This window comes from Dunckerocampus dactyliophorus, chromosome 14, assembly GCF_027744805.1.
Source record: "Dunckerocampus dactyliophorus isolate RoL2022-P2 chromosome 14, RoL_Ddac_1.1, whole genome shotgun sequence".
Classification (NCBI taxonomy): Eukaryota; Metazoa; Chordata; class Actinopteri; order Syngnathiformes; family Syngnathidae; genus Dunckerocampus; species Dunckerocampus dactyliophorus.
This window is the reverse complement of record NC_072832.1, coordinates 13,684,222-13,702,444: the sequence shown is the minus strand read 5'-3', so window position 1 is coordinate 13,702,444 and position 18,223 is coordinate 13,684,222. Positions and strand designations below refer to the sequence as shown.

Sequence of the window (18,223 nt, the reverse complement as noted above, 5' to 3'; positions counted from 1 at the left end):
GAGTAAAAGGATACAGGAGAAGAAATCATTGATAGCAGACAAGTCTGTAATATCTGCTCCAGAGGATGTTGAAAAGCATCTTGCCAATTTGACAAAACTCCGATGCTCGTATCTGAAAAGAAACAAGTTGAAGCAGATCCTGAATCAATTACTTTTTCTTTTTTTTCAAATGAATACAGGTCAAAGTAAAGTTCCTGTTAAGTTAGATACATCTGAGGTTGTATTTTATTCCATGTTAAAGGAACAGTATGGAAAAATACAGCATGTTTTACACGACATTAAAGTAATCCCTCGCCACTTTGCGCTTCGAATTTCGTGGCTTCGCCTTGTTACGTTTTTTCAAAACTATATTAAAAAATCTTTCTTTTTCATGGTTCAATATGGCCTATTGTTAGCCAAGAAATATGCATATATAAGCAAATGTTACATAGTTTTTGCTATTTCAAGCATATAAATTGCTAAATGAACTAAAATATAAATACAGTGGCACCTTGGTTAACATCATTCATCCCTTCCAAAGGTCAGACTCAAAAAACGGCCTCTAACCAAAACAAACTTTCCCACCAAAAATAAAGTAAATCCAATTAATCTGTTCCAGACACCCAAAAATGTTAACACTAAACATTTTATAGACAATCATTTATAGACAATAATTACAGTTTTACATGCAGAAAATGATGCAAAAATAATTACAAATGAAAATAGATGGACGACTGAACATTTAACATCCCTTTTACCTAGTTTTGTTGGGAAAACCCCCCCCACAATACTATCAATTAACAAAATAACACATAATAAACACATTATTCTGTTGCAACCAGAAATTTTCAAAAATGGCCTAAATATCAACGTTCTAGAACCAATAAACCAATGTACCTCTTACTGTTTAATATAGAAAATGAGAAAAAAAAGAGGCAGTGATGTCATGGAAGTGCACCTGTGAGGATTCCTTATGCCTGGTGACGTGTGCAATGTTTGACTGGGTGCCGCGAACATGCTACACTAAGATGGAATGCTTATGTTTTGTTGTTGGAAGCAGAAATGAGTGTTACGGATGTAAAATGAGACCGGCAGAAACACTGCCGGGTTGATAAGACTGTTAAGCGGGACGCTGTGTATGCCTGTACGTGCGTGTGTGTGTGTGTGTGTGTGTGTGTGTGTGTGTGTGCACGCAGGCGATGACGGAGCCTCGCCGTCACATTTACATACTTCTAAAATGACGATGGTCTTCTCTTTAAGTCACAACAGGTCTGAGGTTTTGCACCCTTGTCTTGTGCGGTCCATGTGTTTGATACGTTCTGCATCTCTATACAACTCTGATACAAACGTCCTAAAATGATTAATAACCAAAAAAAGCACGCTAACCAGGGCAGACATTAACCAAGGCACCACTTTATAAGGCATTCAGAAAACTCATTCAAAGACGTTGTGAAGATATGGAGTATTCTATACTGGTAAATAGTTGTCAGTACACACGAGCACCAGAATTGATTACCTGAAGAGCAGGCTTTTAAAACAGGTTTGAATTATCTCACAACAGGCACAATAATCCTTAATAAAAATTTCTCCTAAAAACACGGACTACTGTTGTGGCCGTAACCCATGTCAAGGTGAAACTCAACTCTGAACCCCCGACCTCACTTCCTGTCTGCCCGCCACTCAACTCTTCTAAGATCGGAACACATTTAAAGCAACAAACATGACCACGAGTCTTATTACTTATGTTTTAAATAGCTTATTTACATTCTCTTATTATGTCTACTATATTGGCTAATACGAGTGTAAAGGTGACTATAGAGTTGTTACTTAATGTGTAGTGGAATCTAACAATGTTAAAATCCGTATTTAGAAGGGTGGAAACAATGAAAAAATAAAATTTATAAATAAAGAATCCTACTTCGTAGAGCTTCAGTTAACACGGATGGCTCTGGAACCAATACAGCAATAAACAAGTGCTTAATCAAATTGACAACATGTGATGGAATAAACATTGACTGAATGTTTTTGTGGGAACAAGATAAAGTTAGCAACATGAGAGCTGTCCAATCTGTAACCTAAAAGGGTGTTAAAAATGGACACTGCCTGCCTGAATATGAGGTAGGCACATGTTCAGCCAATCAAATAATTTAAAATATATATATTGAAATAAGAGCTCCCCTATCCGCCCAAGAGAGTTTTCTGCTCACCCAAGACTCTTGGTAATTTTGCCTTTAAACATAACTGGGTAGCTTAGCAGGTAGGAAAACCTCCCCTGAAGTCTTTAGGCCTCTCCCAGCCCACCTCTTACGTTGAACCGGAAGTTGTTCATTATGTTATTTTGGAAGAAAACAAATTACCCAACTTATTAGTCACCACATGGACCAAGGGTGTCCAAACGTTTTCCACCGAGGCTCTCATGCAAAAAGATGAAGTATGCAGGGGTCACTTCATTTGATATTCTTCAGTTTGTGTTTACTTTATTACTAGTGATTAGCGAATACACCCCTATATCCGCATACCCATCTAAATTATATGTATAAGTATCTGTACTCGAAGTGGGCGGGGCACAAACCGGAAGTGAGTGTCGTTTAATCAGAAATAGGTGGGGCTTCAATTGGAACTTAATGTCTGAAATTGACATTAATCTGTCAGCCTCGTTCACTGTAGTGTTCTCAAAAGCACTGTGTTCAGTACTACGTGCCAAGTTTTCCAACTGACTTTATATCACCAGCCAATTTAGAAGCTGCAGACAAAGAAAAATAAACACCGGCAGTGACCGACGCAACACGAGCCGTTTACAGCTCTGTCTTGTCAAATGCACCGCGTACAAAAACAAACAAGTGGACCAAGTAACTTAGATGTGAGCTGAGCTGAGGAAAACCTAAAAAAAACGCAGGAGTGGAGGCAGTGCCCAATGCGACAGGAGCCGTTTTACTCCATACTCCTCTCTCTGGCTGTAGGGAGTCTAGGGAGGAGCGGTCACTGTGTGTGACTGGCCAATCACAGAGTGTGAAGAGTGTATACATACGTAAGTAGTTACCCAATGATGATTTTCCTTCATCATGATTACGGATAATGACGAGCTGTACTCGTTTTATGCTCAGACTTGGCAAAATGCATTATCTGTAACGGATACTCATCTAAGACCAGTATCCGACTCATTCCTATTTATTACATGCTAATACCAAAGCAATGTAGGCCAAAATGTGCTGTGGGTTAAAAGTATATTTACCTCAATTTTGTGTTATAGGAGACAAAGCAAAGAGTTTGTTGTGCGTTTTGATGTGAGTCCTCGTTTAATTTTGTGTTTTGAATGTACTGCTGGCCAATAAAAAAATGAGCTGCGGGTCAAAAATAGCCCCTTAGGCAAAGCTGACATAGGCAGTAAATCATAAGGCATGTTCAGTTACCTTTTGATATCATCGTGTGTGACATCCACATGGTACAAATACAAGTGCAGTGAGTCTCCAGATGCCAGAAGCAAAAACTTGTCCAGGTAATAAAACTGGGCACCTTTGATAGGTTTCGAGAACATTTGTTTCCTCTGAAAGCAAACACAAATAGAAGACAAAGCCATAATCTCAAAATATACTAATCAATAAAAAGAACTAAAAACAACACATTTGAATAAAGGTTCTATCAAATGTCTTCCACTGCACTTTTATTTCTTTTGGGTATTCGTATTAATCACAGCTGAATTATGAAATCAAGATTAGTCATTATAGTGCTGTGACAATCTTTTTTTTAATAGCTCTGTTGGTTTTGTTCAAATACCTGACATGTACAGTAATGCTTTACACTCTTTGTCTTTGTTACCCCAGTAAAAAGCCAGTTGTGGCACTTTATAGACAGACCATATACAATAAATCTTAAATGGTTGCTTACTTTAAAAACATCTGCATTGAATCTCTTGATTTTAACATAACCATGGGAGCTTCTGAAAAAAGCAAATGACAGCAAAATACCAGGCATCCATTTTTACTGTCATTTATCCGTTGTGTCATCAATCTTTTACATCTTGGCAACTGTGGGAAAAAAGTATTTTCCACAAGGTAAGAAAAAAAGATCTGTTTGTCTCTATAGCAATTTAATTTTTTTCACGCCCCCTCTTGATTTGAAATGTTATTGAGAGCCTGATAATGTTTATTTATTTATCTGTACTGTATTCGTTTCTGGCACCAGCATCGTTCAAGGATGAACGAAGACACTAACAGACCGGTCAACCTTGAAGACATTTTATTGAGCTTAGGTTTTTGTCTGGGGTGCTTGTCACACTACACAAGAGGATTTTCAAATAGGAATGCGCTGGTGTAGCATACGCTGGTACCTCGACACAGGCGCATTATCCAGGTTTCACAGACAGAACTACATACTGAGATAGCCAGGGGCTCCTCCAGGAATTCTGGACCTCGGAAAAAAAAATCACAATGGGCCTCTCCTGGGCAGCTGTTGTGACTTTTGGCGGCAGCGTTGTGTACAGGCGTATTCAAGGGTGAAAATGTGTGCCAAGTACGAAAAATTCAAACATGTTGGCAGGTCTGCAGTAAAGTTGAAAGTCCCCCCCGTCTCGCAACCCCTCCATTGACAGCTCACTGTGCTTCCCTGGGGGCCCAACCCACTATTTGGGAAGCACTGGTCTCTAGTTATGCTGTATTTAACTTCAGACGAGTATTTGTCATTTCATTTTTTTAAATGAGGGCGTAAGTGTGCCAACAGCAGGTGAGTGGTGACTTCAGAGCAATGACAAATAACAAGTGTGAGTGATTGATGGAAATAAGACATTTACCATGATGACAGCAGGCTCTGGGATGTCATGAGTCCAAAGTCGCAAAGTCTGGTCATGTGATGCACTTAACCAGCAGTGTCTGTTGAGGCTCCAACTCACACTGCTCACTGGCTTGTCATGTCCTGCACACAAAGAGAGCCTTTCATAATCACCTGGAAGTACAGCGTGTGGTTGCAGCATTTACTTTTATGGAACTGCTTTGAGACGTGGGCAGAGTGAGGATGACCGCATCCTTGCGTCTCCTTGTAGCTCTGCTGCCCCCTTTTGGTATGTTTGGTATAAAATGAAACGCAACCAAGTCACATTTTAACAAGAACACCAAGTTAATCTATAGTTTTGACAGTTGTATTTGAGAATCAGTGAGGCCTTTCTTCTGAAGCCAAAGACCCATTTCAAAGCATGCTATACAGAGTAGCCCAAAAGTTTTCCTTAATAGTAAATTTATTTTTTTTTTGTAAATCAAAGCAACATCGACCTCATCTAAAAAGATTACAATGTAGGAAATAGATTTAAACTATGCTTGAATGTGCGACTTCTCTGTGACTCAACTGGGTAAAACACTTTGGTACCTCGGTTTTTGTTATTAATTTGTGCCAAAAGGTTCCTCGAAAACCGAAACTCATGAAAACAGGCAATTTTCCCATAGGAAATAAAATCCAAATAATCTGAATAATCTTAAAGTATAAAATGCATTTTATCGAAAAAAAAACAATGTAAAATAATCATAAATGATGACTGGTTGGAACTTATTGCTGATGCCAATTTCCCGTACATCCTGGCGAGCTCAAATTCAATAGTGTTATGATTATGGTTGAATTTATTTCGAACATGCATACAGTTTATTGATTGCTTCATGTTACAATTCACAATTCCACATGTCCAAAAAGGAGTAGGAAGAAGCAGGGCTTCTCACCTTCTTTATCAAAGTGCTGGCACCTGCAATTTTTTTTTGGCCCCATGGCGGGTTATTTATCTGTCGGACTCAAAAAATGTACGGACAGTGAGTCAGCAACTTATTGGGTGCTTTTTTTGGACTCTCAGTTTCAGAGAACACCACAGTACAGAGCAAACGGATGTTTTTTACGTGCGATATTGTACAAAAACCGAGAGAGAAAAACTGGAGCAAACAAAAACTGAGACAGTGTATCAAACGATCAAACGGAGGCAAATTTTGATCATCATTTTTCAACAAAAACTAATTCATCTGAAAACTCCGGCGTACAAAAACTGAGATTTGACTGAACCATGATGCGATACATCTTTTGTAAAGCAGCAAAGGTAGGTTAGGGCATGTGTGGGTGATGAGGGCATGCTGGTGTACCTGTATACACAGCTGGATTGCCAGTAAGGGAAGACTTGTACAACAATACAGAGCTGTCGCCAAGACCGCACAGGATTTGCCTTCCATCACCTGAGAGATGTACAGGACACAAAATCAGAACATTTGTTAATCATTTATCACAGAATAACTTCAAAATGAAGAGCGTGTAAAAAGTAAATATGCTGGTCAGTATTGCATTATGTTCACCTGAATACTGGAGGCAGTACATTGGCTTATTAGTAATACTCAGATGGGCACGAAGAACTGTAGGTGCTGCAGTGTCTTCTGGGTAATCTTTGAGGAGTAAACCCCTAATGGAAAGTGAAAGGATTTGAAAAAAAAATCACATTACATAACATGCTTTTTTTTCTGTTAAGATTTTTACACATAGTATAATAACACACTTACTTTTTCTTCTTGGTCTTCATAGAGGACTGAATTTTTTGAGCATTTGTTTTGGGTGAAAACATTTGCTTCCTGTTTAAAAAAAAGCATAAAAACTATTACTAAAACTAAGAAAATGACATATAAATCTATTTAAGAAAGAAACTTTGGGGACCATCAAAGTTAAGATAGGAGCTTAAGTGGTGACCTCCCCTCGGTTAACATAAAAAAATTATGTGGAAATTTTGCAATATTGTGTTCTGTGTTGTAACTGTGTTCTTAATGTATTTTTATCACAAAACATCCTTGTTAGCATCCTATTAGCTTGCTAAGACATGGAAACAACCGAAAGTCAGCACCACTGCCTGTTTGTATCATCATCAGTATGTATCATCAAAGTCAGCGGACTCTAGTTCTCTGCTAACTAACACAGTTACACAAAAAGTCTGCTTTTCTTATTGATCACGGCTGCAAAATATCACACAATGGAGCCAGAGAAAGTTGCAAGTGGCAGCATTTTCATAAAGAAGGTGAGAAACACTATTGAATTCAAGAAATGACTCAGCAAAAACAGAAAGGTGGTGTTCATGTGGATTTCACTGCCACATCACAATTTTTGTCAACAATCTCATCTTCAGTCAAGGTAAAAGTGATGTTAAATATTCATTTATCCCTTTTATTTCTCATTTATATGCATTCTGAAGTGTTTGCTGCATGTAAAAGTATAATTGTAACACTATACATATGTGTTTTGTGTGAACATTTTGGCTTTCTGCAATGGATTAATTGGTTTGACATGAATTATGGGAAAAATTGGTTTGGTTAAGAATATGTTTCGGTTTGGGTCCGACCTTCTGGAACAGATTAATGATGATAACCAAGGTTCCACTGTACTTATAAAATGTTCTCATGTTATTCAGAACTAGTAAAGGGTACCATACTGAATGGGAAATAAACAAATGTATCAGCACTTGATGTGAAATGTATTAGTAATTGTGACATGTATTAGCTATTGGATGTGAAACAAAGGGGGAGTAGGACTGAATAAGCGCTGCTTCTTCCTGCTCCTTTTGAACATTTGGAATTGTGATGAGATGTGAAAGAATGTGAGAAAAAAAGTGTTGAAATAAATGAATCATCATCATCATCAAAAATACAAACTTCTCATGAATTTCAACTTGCCGTTGTCTTGCGGTTGTGGATTCTGTTACTAAGTAGTGGCCAAGTGCTGGATGCCACCATAAATAGGCTATGTTGATTTCACAAGCATACAATTTCCTTTACCATTACTCTACCTTGGGGAGCTTGTGTATCCAGATGATTTGACATTTGAGTGGAAAACAAGTGGCTGTTCCTTTATTCCACCTGTGGAAAATTAATCAAGATTAAGATTTTGTTCAAGTTAAAGTCCTCCAAAGCAAGGAATCAGTCCTATATCAGTCCTAATTTGGATTGATTACTACATTCATTCATAACCTCCTCCTCTTCTGAACAAATATTTAGGTGTTTGTCATTGCCGAAGCCCCCACTCCTGCACAAAGTTATTGGTTTTGTGTGAAAACAATCTCCGTGTTTCAGGAAATAATTAGAAGTGCTCAGTGGACAGTAGCAGGGTTTCATAAATCCACCAGTTTATATAAGGTACTTGAGAAACCACTCAGTGCTGAAAGCATTAATTACCTCCACCACAAATTGAAGGGTGGGGCTTTTACTCCTTGTTAGCTGTCAGTGGCTTTACATATTACAATGAGCTCATTATTTCCAAAGCCGTTAAACATGTTCAGCTTTCCAACAGTTTTCCTCATGTCAAATACAAGCACAGAAAGAAAACATCACCTCATCTCCGAACAGCAATTTAATACATGCAGTAAATGTGAGCAAGCAAAGAGGCTGTGAAAGTTCCTTACCGCTGACTGAGGGAAATCATCAGCGGTGATTGCTGTCTGCTTATTTGCAAGCTGAAGACTTTCAGTTGAGAGTATCTTTAAAGGGGCCCTATCCTGCTCATTTCAGGGGATTTTGAGATGATAATGGATCACAGTGTGGAACCAAAGTAAATTTCTTTTAATAAAATACTCCATAAATCTCAAATTGTGCATGCGTCTCTTCTTGGCTGACATGCTCGGATTCCGCAGCCTCCTCCCCGACTATGCGTAATCTGTTGCAATTGGTCAGGTGTCGAGGGTTAGCTCCAGCCTCTCACCCCCTGGCACTGCTCAAAGCTGAGACACGCCCCCCTCACCTGGTCACGTACTAATAGTTTTAAGTTCTGTGAAGTAGGATTCCTTATTTAGAAATCAAATATTTTCATAGTTAGAACATAGAAAACCTGTTTATGACCTTCTTTTGATATAATCAAAAATAAAATAAACCATGTAAGCCATAAATAAGACTTGCGGTCATGTGTGTTGCATAAATGTGTTCTGGACTTGTGGACAGGAAGTGACATTGGGGGTTCAGAGTTGAGTTTTAGCTGGATTACGGCCACAACAGTAGCCCTTGTTATTATTATAATTATGATTATGTTATTATTATTGTTCCTATTGTGAGATAATTCAAACCTGAAAAAAAAACACCTGTTGTTCCAGCAATCAAGTCTGGTGCATGTGCGCCTCCCTGAACATTATGGCATTACTAGATACTACATAACATTACTAGTGACACCTATTGACCAGTTGAGAATACCAAATTTCAGCAATGTCTCTGTTTTTTGAATGCTTTATACAGTATTTGTATTTTTTTTGCCATTTTTATGCCTAAAAATGCTTAATTTAGGCAAAAACGGTGTGAAATTTGCTTAAATATGAATTTTTTAAAGTTATACATCATATCCAACCACAAAATATTAATATATTTTTGGAAAACCGTGAAAAAGCGAAATTCAATCCGCGATGTGGCGACGGACAACAGTAGTGAAAAAAATCAGGAATCTGGAATCTTTCATGAAGAGACAATTATTGATTTAACATTGACGCTGACTACCTCTATAGACATTTTCATTTCTATTAACGTAAATAAAGCCCAAGAAAATACCAGAAAATAGCTAATGCTTCAAAAATATCTATCAATTGTTGCATATACTGTATATGTCAATGACTTGCTAATTAGCGCTAACGGAGGCTGCAATCCCATAATCAACATCTATGTAGATTAAACGTCTGTGTAGGCTCTCAGTCGTACAGGAGTTGTCCAACAAGAGAAAGGCTTCTTGAGACGTCATCTGTACTTCTGTGAAGAAGGTGTCGGACGTTTCGCTCCTTATCCGAAGAGCTTCGTCAGCGAACTAACAAGTGCTGGTAGCCTAGGTCTTAAATACAATAAGAGTGGGCGAAATTGGTGTGCCAACACCCTCCTTCTATTGGTTCCTTACACTAAGACTGGGAGGAGTAGTGGTCTAATCCTCTCCTTACATTAGCACCTCCGATCAAAGGGAAGTGTAGCTCCCTGTAGCTCCCTGTACCCTGAGACAAAAATTAGTGCATCCGAAAGACAAGGCTCCAAACCAAAAACAGAGCAATGTGGTCTATTTCATCCACTGTAAAGATGAGGAATGCAAAGAGCACTACATTGGGGAAACTAAGCAAATGCGCCAAAAAAGGCTTTATCAACATAGCAGGGACAATTCTAGTGGGCCTCAATCAACAGTACATTTACACCTTAAAGCTACCAATCACTCTTTTGAGGACAGTGAGGTAAAGATTTTGGCCAAAGAAAACAGATGGTTTGAAAGAAAAGTAAAGGAAGCTATTTTTGGCAAACAACAGAACCCATCATTGAATCGGAATGGTGGTTTGAGGTTTAATTTGGACCCTGTGTTCAGCAGGTTACTGAGACCAAAACCCACAGCTCTTAGTCATGCAAATGAGGTGGAGCCAGGGCCGAGCCAGAACAATAGATGCTAACGAGCCAGTATCAAGGTCGTTCATACCCAACTACAGGGAGCTACACTTCCCTTTGATCGGAGGTGCTAATGTAAGGAGAGGATTAGACCACTACTCCTCCCAGTCTTAGTGTAAGGAACCAATAGGAGGAGGGCGTTGGCACACCAATTCCGCCCACTCTTACTGTATTTAAGGCCTAGGCTACCAGCACTTGTTAGTTCACTGACGAAGCTCTTCGGATGAGGAGCGAAACGTCCGACACCTTCTTCACAGAAGTACAGATGACGTCTAAAGAAGCCTTTCCCTCGTATGTAGATTAAGAGAAAACGTTATATCTGTAATAAAGAATGTATAAACTGGCATTATGTGACAACCTGGCTCTCCCCGTCCTTTCTCTTCAGTGCGTGACATAGGGCCTCTCTGTCCTCTATTTGCCAAAGAACTAGGTAAAATAAAATAAATAGCATAAGTGTGACACATAACCCAGCAGCACATATTCCAATTTTTTATTGGGCTGGAAATTCTCTCAAGCAACAAGTGGCCATACAAACGTGACAATCAGCAGTTGTTCTACCTACTAGATGGCTATAATTGTTATTTTGGTTGTCAGTTTAGTTGTTTTTTGCTTATCATGCCAGTAATTTATAACAATTGGTGTCCAATACCAGGATAATCATTACTGAAGTAGATCCATTGTCACTTTGAGAGTAGAAATGTAATAGTAATGTTCCTCGAGGAAAACAGTTTTAAAGTCAAATAAGAAATTAATCACAGCCACAAACTAAAAGTTATGAGTCAACCTCATCATCGTTTGTAAGGGCCTTCCTGTTTACGATGACAAAGTGCCTTGTCATATCCTTCTGCATGCAGCTCTTTTAGACGAGCTCCCGCAGGCTCGTTCCAGACTTACAATGGAAAAATGTTTTCTTTTCCAAAATCCTGAGAGGTTTATGGTTCAAAATTCTGCAGATATACTTAATAAGACTGACACAAGTCCGTAAATGCTTGTGGCATTAGGTCTGACATAGCAGTCATGCAGCACATCTCCTGCACGGTCTGGCCCAGCAGCTCTCCTCTATGCAGCTGTGGGGAGTCAGGATAATATTGCCCTTCCCGCTACTACCTCTCTGAGAGCAACGTGGAAACCACAGAAAACCGCATACCCCCTGGAGAATAGAATTAAGCTGCCAGCGCCTAATGATACACAGGAGTCACAAAGAGGCTTACTTGACCATGGAACCCATGACTGCATGAAACAAACCCTCTAACTTGGATAATCAGTACCAACATATTGTTTGAAATGTGTTTGTATCTACGATTACATTTCAAGTACCAGTTAAAGTGTTAAAATCGCTCAAACTGAAGGGAGTCATTGCCACACCAACACCTCCTGGAGTACAAAGGAAATACCTTAATGTTTTCTATCCTCTCGTATGTACTGTAAGGTGGAAGTTCTCTGGGATGTTATTAGTCAAACAGACTTTGTATAGGCCAACAATTCAATACATTTAATTTTTCATTTTCAATATAATTCTCTAGCTTGATAGTAAAGTATAATTTTCTTTTAAGTCACTTTGGTAATAAATAGAGATCAACAGTGGTTAAAACATGGCTCTGTTAGATGACAAAGATATGGCCGGAAGTTCAGATAAGGCAGTAAATGCACATTAATAAGTTTTGATTTATTAATAACGATACATCATGTGCGCGTCCTGGTCCGCCATTAACCGCTAAAGCTGGTGATCCAGGATCGCCCAGCAATGACAGTGATGCGAGTTATTACAAGCCAGTGCACCATCATTTTGAAGATGTTATTTTTGAAATATCAATTACTATATTTTGTTGCTCTACCAACAGGGAATCATTGTGTAACCATGATAAGCAAAAATGGTGACCTTTTTTCCTTGCATGATTGGGCTCCTTCTTCTTCAGCTCAGCATTTAGAGGAGACTCCAGCAGTGGGGGCGAACTGGAAACAAGGGAGGGAAAGGAGTTACTGGAATTGAAGGCTTACAAACTTTTCCATCACTTGATTATTAGTCCCTCTGAATCTCAGTGCCATGACGTTGTTGACTCATTGGAAAGCTTGTTCAGTGCAATTTCCCAGTTTAAAATGGTGCAGATGTATCGTGAAAATACAGATGTATACCTTGAAAATACAGAAAAGCCTTGATTTCCAGCACAGACACTCCCTGCATCACCCAGACGAAACTCCAACAGGCTCACACACGGTGTAAACAAAGAGCTCACTAAAAACACCACCTGGCAAAAATACATGAATGAATCATTGCAAAATAATTGTCAAGGTCATGCGCACCATGATTGTTTTACAATGTGAAATGGGTTAATAGTGGTGTTAACTTTTACAGCCCTAAAAGACATTATTGCTTCCCTGGAGGCCCACTAAAATGAAAAACCCCAATCGCATGTATACATAATCCAGCAGTAAAATGTGAGCACATAATATTGTAATTGCAGTGTGGCGGAAATCTCAGTGTTTAGGGGTTTATTAACAAATTCAAACTCTTGACAGAAAACAAAATCCCTTATTCAGCTGACCTAACAAACTGGTTTTATTGGGCAAGTTGTAAAGGAATTTTAACACAATTAAAGTTTACAATATTCAGCAGCCTAACTTGCAAAGGATCTAACCGGCATGGTAGAATTAGGAAACCGCATCAGGCACAACATTAGCAATGGGGAAAAATTAGCAGTCTGCACCAGCACAGCGCTGAGTGAGTACAAATGTGACGTTTGACCCCAGCTATTGACATGGGACAATAATCTTGAAAATATGTCTGAAAGTGGCATATGTCAGAATGCTGACAAGAAACATGTATTAACCTGACCTCAGCTATTCAAACTAGTGTGAGACATGGTTAAAATCATTTGGGTTCTTGCTTAAATATTTGATAATACTCTCTCATGTCATTGATGACATGCTGGAAATATCTTTGTACCGAAGACCATCCTAGTTTGGATAGCATTAAAAAATGAAGAGGGTTATTGTATTGCTATGACATAATAATCCCAGGGGATTTAAAGAGGATTGGCTGAGAATTTAAAGTAACATATGCTGGTTTGAATTTGGGCTCCTTCATCCATCATATTTTCATCAGTAGGTCTCTATACTAATCCCACTTACAGGAATCCTCTAAAGGAGATGAGCTATACGTCAAATAATCAAAAGGGGATTGACCTCTAACATACACAAGAAAAGGCAAACTGTATTATGTAAAAATGAAGCAATGTATTTGGTTATTTGAGGTATACTCACAGAATTGTTAGACTGCTCAGAGAAGACCCAAGACCCAGCCATTGTGACACTCAAACCGAGGTAGTCTAGAATCAGTTGAAATATAAAACAATGTTTTAAGCAACTATCACACATTAAGACATGTTTATTAATTGCCATATTGCGACATCTACGACTATACTGTATATTTGTTTTTGCTGGCACTGCAATGGCACCATTCGGAGGGGTTACATTCCATGACCACCCACGAATAGCAAATAAAAGCGAGTAATTGAGACGCCCATAAACATGTCTATTGTTGATACTCTAATCAAGACTGGCTTGAGGCGTACTGAGGCACCACCGTATGCTACACTGGCCCGCTCCTCCTCCTCCAAAGCCTCCTGCTAGTTTGATGTTTATATTGGATTCGATTCAGCTCCAGCCGGACAGTGGCCTAGTGGTTAGTATGTTGGCCACACGGTCAGGAGTTCTGGAAGATCTAGGTTAGAATCTTGTCGTTGGACATCTCTGTGTGGAGTTTGCATGTTCTCCTGTGTGTGCGTGGGTTTTCTCTGCGTACTCTGTTTTCCTCCCACATTCCAAAAAACATGCATGTTAGCTTAATTGGTGAATTGTCCATGGGTATGAATGTGAGTGTGAATGATTTTTTTTGTCTATATGTGCCCTGTGATTGACAGGCACCCCGCCTCTCGCTCCAAGTCAGTTGGACTAGGCTCCAGCATACCCCCGCGACCCTAGTGAAGATAAGCGGCATAGAAGATGGATGAATGGATGGATTCAGCTCCAAAACCCTCCCGGTTTCTCATCAATCACCATTGTTCACTTACAACAAAAGAAACGCATAAGCCCTAAACATGCCTCACACACTTTTGAAAGGTATGCGCTATACAATATACACTATTCACTATGATAACGGTAACGTAAGTTGATCGATTGAAAAGATGGAATCAAAAGTCACGGTCTATCCTTTAACCTGACTGTCAGGATTTTCACACAGTGGTGTGAAAAGTGTTTGCCCTCTTCCTGATTTCTTTGTTTTTTTGTATGTTTGTCACACTTAATTGTTTCAGATCATCAAACAAATTCAAACATTAGTCAATGACAACAACTGAACACACAACGCAGTTTTTAAATGAAACTTTTTATTTTTAAAGGAGAAAAAAAAATCTAAACCTACATGACGCTGTGTGAAAAAAGTCATTTCCCCCCCCCCCAACCCCCACTGTTGAAACATAGCTTAACTGTGGTTTATCACAGTTAGTAATGAGAATAGTGAATTCAACATTTAAGTGTGACAAACATGCAAAAAAAATAAAAAATTAGGAAAGGGCAAACATTTTGTACACACCACTGTGTATGTGTACACACACACACACACACACACAAATATATATATATATATTTTTTTTAAACAAAAATCCACAAATTTGTGGGGATGCGAATGCTGAATCACGAATTTGCAAGTATCCACTGTACCTTTGAAATACAGAACTGTGATCAGTTCTGATGTAGCCAGATCGACCACATACAGGCCGTCAGTGCTTCCAATACATAGCCAGCTCTTGTCCCTACAGAGGCAGAAAACAATATAAAGTCTACATTATGCAGACCAGGAAAAAAGAAAAGGAACTGCTACAGGGAATAAATATTCTCAATGGTTTAGATTAGAATAGCATGGAGAATATACAATTTTGGTGTGTCATTAGGTGTCATTATTGTCATGTTTGTATGCATCTGCATATATATATAAACTTTATACAAGGAAAGCCCCTGTGTGTTTGTTAAAATACATTGTTTTAATTGAATAAATTTAAATCATACCTGTCAACTCTTCCATTTTCCCCAGGAAACTCCTGTATTTAGCCCTAATTATCCATCTATTTTCTATGCCGCTTGTCCTTACTGCATGTTATAATACAGTAATTGGCAGTGGGTTCGGAGAATGTGCTTTTACTGCCATCTAGCGTGCTTGTAAGCTATATTTTGTTACTGTTTGTGGTTGACAGGTATGGTTTAATTGGTAGGGTTTAATAGGTCCATTCCGTATGTAGACAGTCTATTTGCTGCATTCTCCTTCAACAAATCTCTGCCTTTGCAGTTTTCCTTGGCCACCTCTAGCTTTCAATTTACAGAACTGAAATGATCCTTTGAGGAATATTTTTTTTGTCAGATACACACAGTGAATGTCTTTGCTTACAGCAATTGCTTGACACCAACTGATTAAACACTGCATTTATTTTATTGTCTGCTTTGTAAAACCCTTTAAAGGGCAAGAAACTGAGACCTGGCAGAAGAACCATGTGATTGCATCCAGCTCACAGGCAAAGGGATAGGTAGGTAGGTAGATAGACAGATACTGTGTTAATCCTTTGAGAGAAATTCTTCATGTGCTGCTTTTTCACTTACTTTTTCTCTGCATCACTGAAGTCATTACATGAGCCAAAAGGAGCCATTTTCAGAACAGGTTTGGAAATGTCCACCTTAGCTTCAGATGACTGTTCAACCATTCCTAAAGGAAATCATAAAAGTAAGCTTATCAACTTAATGACTTGATACCATATGCTGTACTCTGCTCCTGTCAAATACTTTGTTATGATGTCACCTGCTTGATGTCTTTGTTCACTTTTGTGAAGGTCTATTTTGGTCACGAGCTGACAAGTAAAATCTTCACGGAGAGAAAAGCACCAAACCTATGGCAAGAGACAAAAATGTTCACCAGGGGCTGCAAAATTACTCTTTTGTGATAGTCATTTTGCAGCTGTCACAGGCTGTGTGTAATAATAACCTGTCCATCTGTGGAGCCGGTGACAATGTGCCTGTTATCCTTCATGAAGAGCACACTGAGCAGGGGAGAAGCTGGAAAATTAAATAATTTGTGGTAAATAGACTGAACCCCTGAAATGCAAATATCTATTTTACCCCAAATATCCTACCTGATAGTACATACGATTGGTAGAACACAGTCTCAGTGTTTAAATCCCACACCTGAAAAAAGTATTGTTATTATGTCCCAACTACATTGAACATGTGTTAATACATACAGAATACATAATGTTAACTAAATACCTTGAATGTTCTGTCCTCTGATGTGGTTATAAGAATGTCTTTATTCCATGGACAGAACTCTGCTGATGTTACAGGTCCCAAGTGACCAGTCAATGCCGAGATAATTTCCTCTTTCTGATGTGAAAAACAATCATGATGGCTTAACATAAAAGTTTTAAGTAGGCCTATGAATAATATGCATATGCTGCTCTCAAAGTACCTGTGAGCTGAGAACATATGCAGTAGGTCCTGAGCATGCAGCCACTCTCTCATCAGAGAAACAGAAGGAAAGATGGACCACTTCTCCAAGTGAGGTCCCAATGATTGTCCCAGCTGCTACTTTATCTGTAACTACATTTAATTAGCAACATGCAAACTAAAATCACAATTAAAAAGTCTTATTTTGTACCTTGGTTGACGTTTCTCTGGCACACGTGCAAATTCCATACAATAACATAATCAGCAGATGCAGAACAGAATTGGACAGGTAAGCTTATTTTCCCAAAAGTCATGGAGGTGATTTCACCATGATGGCCAGTGAGCAATAAGGCCTGTGGAGACAAAAGTCCTCACAATTATCTCTGCCAAGTTTTCTTACATGTGGGCTTTTTGCATGTGGGCTATCCTTTCGTACAGCAACGGTTCTTACTTATGTCCATATTGTTCCACTCCAGTCCTGCTAGTGGCAGTAACGCCCATTACAAGGTGTTGAATAAGGATTCTACGTATGAAATTCCTTAGTCTGCTAATATTATCCAGATACGTCCCAAATTATAATGTTTCTATGTTTTTATGCTCCACTTATCCACAAGATTTCGATTTTTGTGTGTGTGGTTTTGCGTAATACGGCCGACAAACAAACCAAGAAGACAGTACACCGGAAGTAATACGCCAACAACCAAATAACCCCCCTTTCGTGAAAACAGTACTGACATTGCCTTTGGATGTAAAGGCAACTAGATATAAACAGCAGTCAAACTGTTTAGATGATACATATCTAGACTATTAATTATTAATATTTTCTACGCGTCGACGTGATAAACATAGGTGACAAACCTTCTGGTCAACGTCCAAATGAGTGTAAATGAGAATATCCGTGCCACGCTGAGGGATGCCAGTGAAAGACTGACTACAAGCTAGCTGCCTGTGCGACACAAGTTTGTCACAAGTCAGTTTGAGCCTTTCAACAATCATCCTTCTTCACCTGTCAACCCGCTGATCAATTGCTTGTTGTTAGTCTTTGAAAGCGTATAGAACACGACTTAAGTGTTGTTTAACCAGTATTCCGCCGGCATTTTTTGTTTAAAGAACGTCTTGCTCTAACTTTAAAATATGTGTACTTTCAAACACATCGAACTGCCTCGTGTGACCAAACGTTATTGCGGTTGCTAGGAGACGTGTGGGTTCGCTTTGCTAAGATTGTCAATTGAAGTGATGTTCGTTTACCATCCCTTTTTAATGTTGCGACGTCAGCTCCGTTAGGGAAATTCGTTTAGGAGTGTGACGTCGTTCCCTCACTACATATGCTCACATACCATGTGTCTTTAGTGCTTGTATCACCGCTTTTA

General features: G+C 38.9%; 1 protein-coding gene across 2 annotated transcripts in view; it reads right to left on the bottom strand.

Moving 5' to 3' along the window:
• Window positions 1–18,101, bottom strand: part of wdr27 (WD repeat domain 27) — a 57,828-nt gene extending 39,727 nt beyond the window's left edge. For both annotated transcript variants that reach the window (XM_054798669.1, XM_054798670.1), the window contains exons 1-19: window positions 17,712–18,101; window positions 17,065–17,206; window positions 16,876–17,000; window positions 16,677–16,790; window positions 16,544–16,595; window positions 16,396–16,466; window positions 16,213–16,300; window positions 16,017–16,119; window positions 15,087–15,178; window positions 13,629–13,693; window positions 12,501–12,613; window positions 12,247–12,320; window positions 7,766–7,835; window positions 6,495–6,563; window positions 6,294–6,397; window positions 6,087–6,176; window positions 4,766–4,887; window positions 3,390–3,523; window positions 15–112 (exon numbers count right to left, since the gene is read on the bottom strand). In XM_054798669.1, the coding sequence (XP_054654644.1) occupies window positions 15–112; window positions 3,390–3,523; window positions 4,766–4,887; window positions 6,087–6,176; window positions 6,294–6,397; window positions 6,495–6,563; window positions 7,766–7,835; window positions 12,247–12,320; window positions 12,501–12,613; window positions 13,629–13,693; window positions 15,087–15,178; window positions 16,017–16,119; window positions 16,213–16,300; window positions 16,396–16,466; window positions 16,544–16,595; window positions 16,677–16,790; window positions 16,876–17,000; window positions 17,065–17,206; window positions 17,712–17,849 (1,864 nt within the window). In that variant the 5' untranslated portion in view covers window positions 17,850–18,101. The remainder of the gene's footprint in view (window positions 1–14; window positions 113–3,389; window positions 3,524–4,765; window positions 4,888–6,086; window positions 6,177–6,293; window positions 6,398–6,494; window positions 6,564–7,765; window positions 7,836–12,246; window positions 12,321–12,500; window positions 12,614–13,628; window positions 13,694–15,086; window positions 15,179–16,016; window positions 16,120–16,212; window positions 16,301–16,395; window positions 16,467–16,543; window positions 16,596–16,676; window positions 16,791–16,875; window positions 17,001–17,064; window positions 17,207–17,711) is intronic.
• Between the last annotated feature and the right edge of the window lie 122 nt (window positions 18,102–18,223).